At 35.4% G+C, this 8,953-nt stretch overlaps 1 protein-coding gene across 2 annotated transcripts; it reads right to left on the bottom strand.

Annotated features, from left to right (window-relative positions):
• Nucleotides 1-695: 695 nt before the first annotated feature.
• On the bottom strand, nucleotides 696-8,730 carry LOC114328793 (uncharacterized). 2 transcript variants are annotated; one of them, XM_028277752.2, is made up of 3 exons: nucleotides 8,196-8,720; nucleotides 3,134-3,187; nucleotides 696-2,104 (listed from the first exon to the last, which is right to left on the bottom strand). In XM_028277752.2, exons 1-3 carry the CDS (start codon nucleotides 8,645-8,647, stop codon nucleotides 1,024-1,026), a joined length of 1,587 nt encoding a protein of 528 aa, XP_028133553.2. In that variant the 5' UTR covers nucleotides 8,648-8,720; the 3' UTR covers nucleotides 696-1,023. The 2 variants fall into 2 exon arrangements, with proteins under 2 accessions (XP_028133553.2, XP_028133554.2); XM_028277753.2 differs by lacking the exon at nucleotides 3,134-3,187 and having other exon boundaries at nucleotides 8,196-8,730.
• Nucleotides 8,731-8,953: the final 223 nt, after the last annotated feature.

The raw sequence follows: 8,953 nt of genomic DNA, 5'->3' as shown, positions 1-8,953 counted from the left end.
TCGAAAACAATATAAATTCAAAAGGTACCCATAACTCACTTTGAATTAACATTAGTTTAGTTCTTTAAGTGAGGACAGTATTCGATATTTTATTTACTTTAATTTTGGTAATAAAAACTTTTTTGGAAAAGCTTATAGATTTTGAGTTATGCGTGAAAAAGAGCTTTAAAACATGCATTTTTTTAGGAAAAAATAAAATTTTTGATCTTTAATAACTCTTTGTATTGCTTTATAATAATAACTTTATACAACAAGTTTTGCTTAAAATTTGTCCTTCTGTCGACTTTTGGTATTATTTTTATTAAAATAATTTTCACCTCCGAGACGGGGTGGCATCCACCCCCAGGGTTAAAGCGCAAGTTGACATCATGTCACCTTTGTTCCTTGTGGTAACATCTAACTACTCACCAATTTTCATGAAAATCGATGAAATAGCGAGGTGTCTGGCAAGGTGCGTGGCGATGTGCCTGGCGAAGTACGATGCTTCACTATATTTCTACACTAAGACTTTTCGGAGTTCTTCTCCATTATTTGTTCTTACTTTGAAGGCATCTATTTTCATTATTTTTTTTAAGATCCCATATCTCTCTTCTTTCGCGTTAATATTTATTTTAAATAACTAACTATTCCATTTTTGCTTTAAAAACCCAAAATATTAACTAATACAAATGGAGAAAAACATAAAAAACACATAATTGTCAAACACAATCTTTATTTAATAAATATAAGGTTAGATACTAGACTTTATAGTAACTATCAATATATTTTAGAAAACCGTATCTATCTTAATCCTATAACAAAGCCATTTGTATTTGAGTAGTATCGTTAAATTTCAAGAGGTAAACATACTAAAAAGCAGATATGTAATAATTATTAAAAATACAATAGATTAAAATTTATTAATTTCTACCTTGACCGAAAACTTAAAAACTTGTAATAAGTTTAAGATTAAGGTCTTCTAAAATATCTTGATAAGTACTATAATTTTTTTACATAAAACAAGAAGTACCATTTAATACTTCTTTAGTAAGGGAGTTGTTGCAGCAGATTCTTAGGTTGAAGTGGGAAAATTGGTTGGGTCATAAGATTGGCTTGTTTCAGAAAAAATACAATTTGTTGGTGCATTACATATTGTTGGTACCAAATTGCTTTAGGAATGGTATCTCCTTGTGCGATTAATTGAAGTAATTCTTTGTGGATTATGTAATAATGGGAAATAAATTCCTGGGGTATTGCGGTACCTTCTTGAATGCACTTTTCGACTAAATCCTTGAATGACGATTGTTCCAACAGAAGCTGCTTGATTAAAGAGTGAATTGTGTCTTGCAATTGTTCCTGGGTAGCTTGTTGGAAGAGAACTAAATCTCTAGAAACAGCATCAGCTTTTGGTATTAATGATTGTATTTGTTGCTTCAAGTGAATTTGTTGAACTAACAATAATTTTATCAATTGTTGACTTAACAGGGAATTTATTTTTTGCTGTACGAAAAATTCTCTTTCTGCCAATATTCCTTTTCCACGAAGTTCTATAATTTTGCGGTTTATAAACAAAACGTCTTCTGTCAGTTTTTGGAGCAATGGGTAGGCTTGTTTAAAGATTAATCTTTGTTGATATACCAATTCGTTAGGAATCACTTCGGATTGACCGATATATTGTTCAATTTGTCGATTAATTAGATTTTGATGGTATGCTAGTTGTTGAATGAACTTTTCTACTTCAATATTAAGAAGCCTTTGTTTGAAAATCAGGTATGGTGAAGCGATATCTTTATTATCGATGAACTCTTGGATTTTCAAATTAATTGAATCCTCATTTTTTACGAATTTATCAACGAAATTAACATCTAAAGGTTTGTCTTCTCCATTTGGCCTCATCAAAAGTACATTTGAAGGATTTATTGGCAACTGGCCAATTTGTTCTTTGTAAATAAGTTTCAAAATTTTGTCAGTGTTATACTTTTCTCCTAAAAGAAGATCAAGGTTTTCATCCTCTAGATCAAAATACTTTCCAGATTTTAATAATTCTTGTTGAAGTTGGCGTTTTTCTCTAATTTCTTCCAAAGTGGATTGAAGAGGCTGGATTAGAGTTTCTCTATCGAGGTTCCTAAAAAAACACAGAGTATTTATATGCATGTTTAAATTAAACATATTTTGCTGAAAAAATTAACACTTAAAAATAAAGACTGTCGCCTCTGTTATGTCGCGTCTGTAATTTTCTCTTTTAATTGTGACATTATCAACAGAGGAATGTCTTAGATTTATTTCTGAACAATTCTGAACAATATTAACAATATCATATCATATCATGATATGATATTGTTCAGGTAAATCTGTGTTTTTTAATAGTTTTTCTAGCTTTTCAATCTGTATTTTTTCTAACTTTTTTTCATTTCTAACTTTTTTCTAACTATTTTTTATATTTTGATTATAGGTCTGGATCCCGCGTATGAAAAAAAAGTTGATTAATAGCAAGCTGAAAATTTGTTAATAGCTTAAGGGTGTCTAGTCGGACAAACTTTGATATATGGGAACACTGAAACAGAAGCAGTTTTAATTGTGGAACAGGTTAAAAATTTGGAACGGTCAGACCACGAAAACGGCACATGTATTTTGTCCGACAGAACAGACTTAAACTCTTCGAACAGAGATTAAACTCTCATGCAAAAATCAGACTGCTATTTATCACCAAATGGGCGTTTTAATGAGTGGAACATGTAGAATATGTCAAATGACAGGAATTATGACAGATGATAAATAGCAATCTGATTTTTGCATGAGAGTTTAATCTCTGTTCGGAGAGTTTAAGTCTATTCTGTCGGACAAAATAAATGTGCCGTTTTCGTGGTCTGACCGTTCCAAATTTTTAAACTGTTCCACAATTAAAACAGCCCCTGTTCCAGTGTTCCCATATATCAAAGTTTATCCGACTAGACACCCTTAAGCTATTAACAAATTTTCAGCTTGCTATTAATTAACTTTTTTTTCATATGCGGGATCCAGACCTATTAGTTTTAGAGTTTAAATCAATATAAATATTTTGCATATTAGCATTTTGGTACTTATTTATTCTATGTACTACTTACTGATATTTCGTTTTAATATAATTCACGATCATCGAAACTATTGCACTTACCATTGTTCGTTAATGGGTAAAATGTTTTCTCTGTGTTGCGATGGGACAATATCGCTAAAATTAAACAAAAATTAAAAAAAAAACAATCCATAATAGACTATGTAATAATTGTTAGACAGAATTTTATTGAGGAAGTTCAAAGAAATTAGAGAATATATAGAAGTGACCTGTGGATCAAACCACCACATTATTGGTGAGATCAAGAACATACACAAGAAATAACAATCACAATGCTCTAATACAAAGAAAATGTAATGAGGGTGAAAACATAAAATCAAAAAATTACCCTAGTAATAAACTAAACGATGAATCGAACTCTTTTCTTTATAAATCGAGACTATCGTCAAAAAAAGAAGTATACAAGGAACAGCAAGTGAAGAATGATTAGAAAATAACATGAAATCCCAAATACATCTAGCAGCAGAAGAAGCTATGGGAAGTTAAAATGACTACATACTACTACTATCGGTTTACAGCGTTCTCCGACGACTTCTGACTTCTAATCGACATTCTTCTCTGTTAAACCATAGGTTTGTTCCAACACAACGAAAACCGCCATGAAACGATCGCGAAACTGCGAGCAGTGAGCAAAATAATACGTTCCATGGGTTATTTTGTTTACTGCGCAGTTTAGTTATCGTTTCAAGACGGTTTCTTGTTGTGTTGGAACAAACCTCATAGATCTAGAGAGATTTCTCTTCCCCCTAGTTCTTTTTCAATTTCCTCCCTCCAGCTTCTTCTCTTTTCCATCTCCCTTGTGGTGCCCACGCCAAAATCTGTTTAGGGATCCTGCCATCTGGTATTCTCTGTACATGGCCGTACCATATTAGTTGTTTTGCTTCTATGTCATCAGTTATGGTATCTGATCTATCTCCCATCGTTTCGCGTATTCTTTTATTTGGTATTCGATCTCTTCTTGATTTTCTTTCTGCTCTTCTTCAAAAGTCCATTTCTGTTACTAGTAATATTTTCTGCGCTCTTTGTTTCAGATGCCGAACTTCACTGCCATATGTGATTACACTTTTAAGTATAGTATTGTATGAGCTGTTTGTTCGATTTAGATATTGCTTGTAGTCTAAGAGCTGGAAGCGGATTTTGTGCGTGATAAGTAATATGGAAAAACTATACGGGGATATGTTGAATTAGTTGTGTACATGACTTTCACCAACGGCTGGAAACCAGAGTTGGGGCCGAGGGTAGTTATAAGGAGTCAAAGTCGCGGTTTTTATTTTTTTTTATGACGCTCATGATCGAGATAGTTCACCAAAATTTGGGAATAAGTAGGTCATGACGTACATAAGTAAAATCTCTAGGGGCTCAACGCTGCGTGGCCGACAAAGGGGTGAGGGTAGGGGTGAATATAAAAAGTATAAGGGTTTTTTTGCGACGTTTTTGATTGAGATAGTGCACCAAAATTTGGGTATAAGTAGACCATGACATAAATAATTAAAATCCCCAGAGCCGGAAACCAGAGTGGGGAAGGAAGGTAGTTAGTTATAAGGGGTCAAAGTTCCGGTATTCATTATTTTTTTTGTAACGCTCATGATCGACATAGCGCGCCAAAATTTGGGAATAAGTATGTCATGACGTAAGTAAGTAAAATCTCCTGGAGTGGAACGCTGCGTGGCCGACAAAGGGGTGGGGCAGGGGTGAATATAAAAAAAAGGTAAGGGGTTTTTTGCGACGTTCGTGATTGAGATAGTGCACCAAAATTTGGGAATAAGTAGACCATGACATAGCTAAGTAATATCCCCAGAGGCGAAAACCAGAGTGGCGGACGAGAATAGGTATAAGGGGTAAAAGTCGCGGTTTTTATTATTTTTTTTTTTGGCGATCATGATGGAGATAGTGCACCAAAATTTGGGAGTAAGTAGGTTATGACGTAACTAAGTAAAATCTTCAGGGGCGGAACGCTGTTTGGGGTACAAAGGGGTGATAGGCAGGGGTGAGTATAAAAATATATGACATGACATTACTAAGTAAAATCTCCAGGGGCGGAACGCTGCGTGGGGGACAAAGGTTGTGCCGGGTCACAAAAGAAAATAATACACACTACGACTTTGACCCCTTAAAACTACCCTCATCCCCAACTCTGGTTTCCGGCTCTGGGAATTTTACTAAGCTAAGTCATGGTCTACTTATTCCCAAATTTTGGTGCACTATCTTGATCATGAGCGTCACAAAAAAAAAATAATAAAAACGGTGATTTTGACCCCTTATAACTACCCTCATGCCCAACTCTGGTTTCCGCCTCTGAAGATTTTACCTAGTTATGTCATGGTCTACTTATTCCCAAATTTTGGTGCACTCTCTCAATCACGAATGTCGCAAAAAACCCCTTATATTTTTTGTATTCACCCCTGCCCCTCCCCTTTGTCGGCCACGCAGCGTACCGCCCCTGGATATTTTACTTAGTTACGTCATGACCTACTTATTTACAAATTTTGGTGCACTCTCTCGATCATGAGCGTCACAAAAAAAAATAATAAAAACGTCGAATTTGACCCCTTATAACTACCCTCATCCCCAACTCTGGTTTCCGGCTCTGGGGATTTTACTTAGTAATGTCATGATCTACTTATTCCCAAATTTTGGTGCACTATCTCAATCTAGCACGTCGCAGAAAACCCCTTATATTTTTAATATTCACGCCTACCCCCAGCCCTTTATCGGCCACGCAGCGTTCCACCCCTGGAGATTGTACTTAGTTACCTCATGACCTACTTATTCCCAAATTTTGGTGCACTATCTTCATCATGAGCGTCACAAAAAAAATAATAAAAACGGCGATGTTGACCCCTTATAACTACCCTCATGCCCAACTCTGGTTTCCGCCTCTGAGGATTTTACCTAGTTATGTCATGGTCTACTTATTCCCAAATTTTTGTGCACTCTCTCAATCACGAACGTCGCAAAAGATCCCCTTATATTTTTTGTATTTACCCCTGACCCACCCCTTTGTCGGCCACGCAGCGTGCCACCCCTGGATATTTTACTTAGTTACGTCATGACCTACTTATTTCCAAATTTTGGTGCACTATCTCGATTATGAGCGCCATAAAAAAAATAATAAAATCCGCGACTTTGACCCCTTCTAACTACCCTCGGCCCCAACTCTGGTTTTCGGTCGTTGGTGAAAGTCATGTACACAACTAATTCAACATATCCCCGTATAGTTTTTCCATATTACTTATCACGCACAAAATCCGCTTCTATCTCTCCGACTATTGGTCCCACATAATGCCGTTCATCAAGGATATGGCTTTTCTATACGGATTTAGTGTTTCATCTTGAGTTATCTTCATGCCCTGGTACTTGTGACTAGATGAATTTTAAAAACAAAAAACCATATTGGGGAACAGCAAAGATAGAAAACCAAATAAAAGAAAAGGAGGAAGCTTACCAAAAGTGACAGACCACAAGAGATCAAGACGGCAGAAGAGAATACATAAGGCAGACATATGAAATACAAAAGAAATAAAGAGTGGAAAAGCCAAAGAGACAGAATACCCATAAAAGGGTAAGGATAGAACCAATACAAATGGATGGGTACGAATGGGTAAAATATTACTCAGAATTATTACAAGAAAAGACATATCTATAAATACTCTCTCAACTTACGAAATAGAAGACCATCAAATGGAAGTTGCAGATATATCTGAAAACGAATAGGTCTGGATCCCGCGTATGAAAAAAAAGTTGATTAACAGCAAGCTGAAAATTTGTTAATAGCTTAAGGGTGTCTAGTCGGATAAACTTTGATATATGGGAACACTGAAACAGAAGCAGTTTTAATTGTGGAACAGGTTAAAAATTTGGAACAGTCAGACCACGAAAACGGCACATTTATTTTGTCCGACAGAACAGACTTAACTCTCCGAACAGAGATTAAACTCTCTTGCAAAAATCAGACTGCTATTTATCACCTGTCATAATTCCTGTCATTTGACATATTCTACGTGTTCCACTCAATAAAACTCCCCTTTGGTGATAAATAGCAGTCTGATTTTTGCATGAGAGTTTAATCTCTGTTCGGAGAGTTTAAGTCTGTTCTGTCGGACAAAATACATGTGCCGTTTTCGTGGTCTGACCGTTCTAAATTTTTAACCTGTTCCACAATTAAAACTTCCCCTGTTCCAGTGTTCTCATATATCAAAGTTTGTCCGACTAGACACCCTTAAGCTATTAACAAATTTTCAGCTTGCTATTAATCAACTTTTTTTTCATACGCGGGATCCAGACCTAGAAGTAAGAAATGCGAAGTAAAAAGGATGAATAAAAGCAGAGCATTTGCCACTGGAGACATACTAACAGAACTGCTAAGACTCGCTCATTTGGCCTTAATACAATGATTAAAACAAATATTTAACACATATGCTTATTCGATGGAAAAATACGGAAGGAATGTAAAATGAGCTCCTGACGCTTAATAGATAAAAAGAGAAACAAAAAAGATATCAATAATTATTATAGTGGAATATGTGTTACAAGTAAAAACAATAACCCGACCATTACACTTGATTGCATGCAGCGACTATATTACAAGCAAAACTAAACAACAGATCTTTAAGACAATAATGGAAAGCTGCTCAGTGTTTTTTTCAGAGACGTGAGTGACAAATAAAAGAATGGAAATCAGAGTAAATGCAATGGGAATGATATTTTGGAGAAGAAGCTGCGGATTAACCCTAGTGGATAAAGTGAGACTTGAACGAACTAGGGAACTGACGAATGTGAAGGAGACACTAAACGATCATATATAGAAAAGCGAAAATTTCTCTGGTATCGACATATCCGACGAATGGACGAGACAAGGATACCTAAGAACTTTGATATGGATGCTAAATTGAAGCAGGAAAATAGGACGTCTTAGATTACTGTGGAAGGGACAAATAAAAGGAGCAATGCAAAAAAAGAGACTTCACTGAAGAAGATATATACTACAAGAAGAAATGGCGATTGGACTGTGGAAAATGGCAAGCAAAATTATGCTGTGTAAAGCTACGGTTAAGTGAGTAAATAGAAAATTTGTTAGCGAATGTAATGTATAATCTTTTCTTACCTAACATCTTGCAAATTGTACTGGTTCCATTCCCTCAAAACATCATAGATAGCTTCGTTAAGAACTCCTCCTTCGACCAACAATTGGATTCTGTTTAGAAGACTGTAGTATTGGTTTTCCGCTATAGAACCTTGGTACTGACGGAAGATTTGGGCAAGGATATCAGCCTGGTTGAAGTCATGATATCTGGAATATCCGAAGACATTACGGTCACTAACTTCTCTGATATTGTTGACCTCATCAATTTGAAAAGACCTGGTAGGTCCACGTGGGCTTCTTAGGATGACATCAACGATGCTGGGGTCAGTAACACTTTTGAATATATCAATTTCGAAACCGTTAGATCCAATAAGAGTTACAGTTCCATCATCACCAATGGAAAGGTGTCTGCCGCGGAGAGTTGGCAAAGCTGTACTTAACGTTACGACGGAAAGAAGAACCAACCACTTCATCTTTGTGTGATGTTAGTGAATATCAATTCCGCTTTTCATTTTTTCCTTATTTATAATAATCTAAGAGTTGTTTTTTTCACTATCAAAGAACTTACGGTATTTAAAGAATATTTTCTAAAGACATAGGTCACCGAGGTGACAAATATTTGATTATAATAACTAGAAATGGCAAATAACTTTGTAACCAGGTTAATGGACCCCATCTGATTAGAATTTAGTGATTATTATTTCGTTTGCAAAAATAATTATAAAATTTTTGATTTGTTTCTAAAGTCTTGCGTTATATCATTATTATTATTGTACATA

Source organism: Diabrotica virgifera, chromosome 3 (assembly GCF_917563875.1).
Source record: "Diabrotica virgifera virgifera chromosome 3, PGI_DIABVI_V3a".
Taxonomy (NCBI): domain Eukaryota; kingdom Metazoa; phylum Arthropoda; class Insecta; order Coleoptera; family Chrysomelidae; genus Diabrotica; species Diabrotica virgifera.
The sequence above is the reverse complement of the archived record's forward strand: the minus strand, read 5'-3'. Positions and strand labels throughout refer to the sequence as shown.

Excerpts from the sequence above, each read along its gene's own strand:
- LOC114328793 (XM_028277752.2), bottom strand. The coding sequence starts at position 8,647 with ATGAAGTGGTTGGTTCTTCTTTCCGTCGTAACGTTAAGTACAGCTTTG. Across the intron at positions 3,188-8,195 it reads TACAATTTGCAAGATGTTAG|CGATATTGTCCCATCGCAAC; the intron begins GTAAGAAAAGAT and ends GTTTAATTTTAG. Across the intron at positions 2,105-3,133 it reads TTACCCATTAACGAACAATG|GAACCTCGATAGAGAAACTC; the intron begins GTAAGTGCAATA and ends GTGTTTTTTTAG.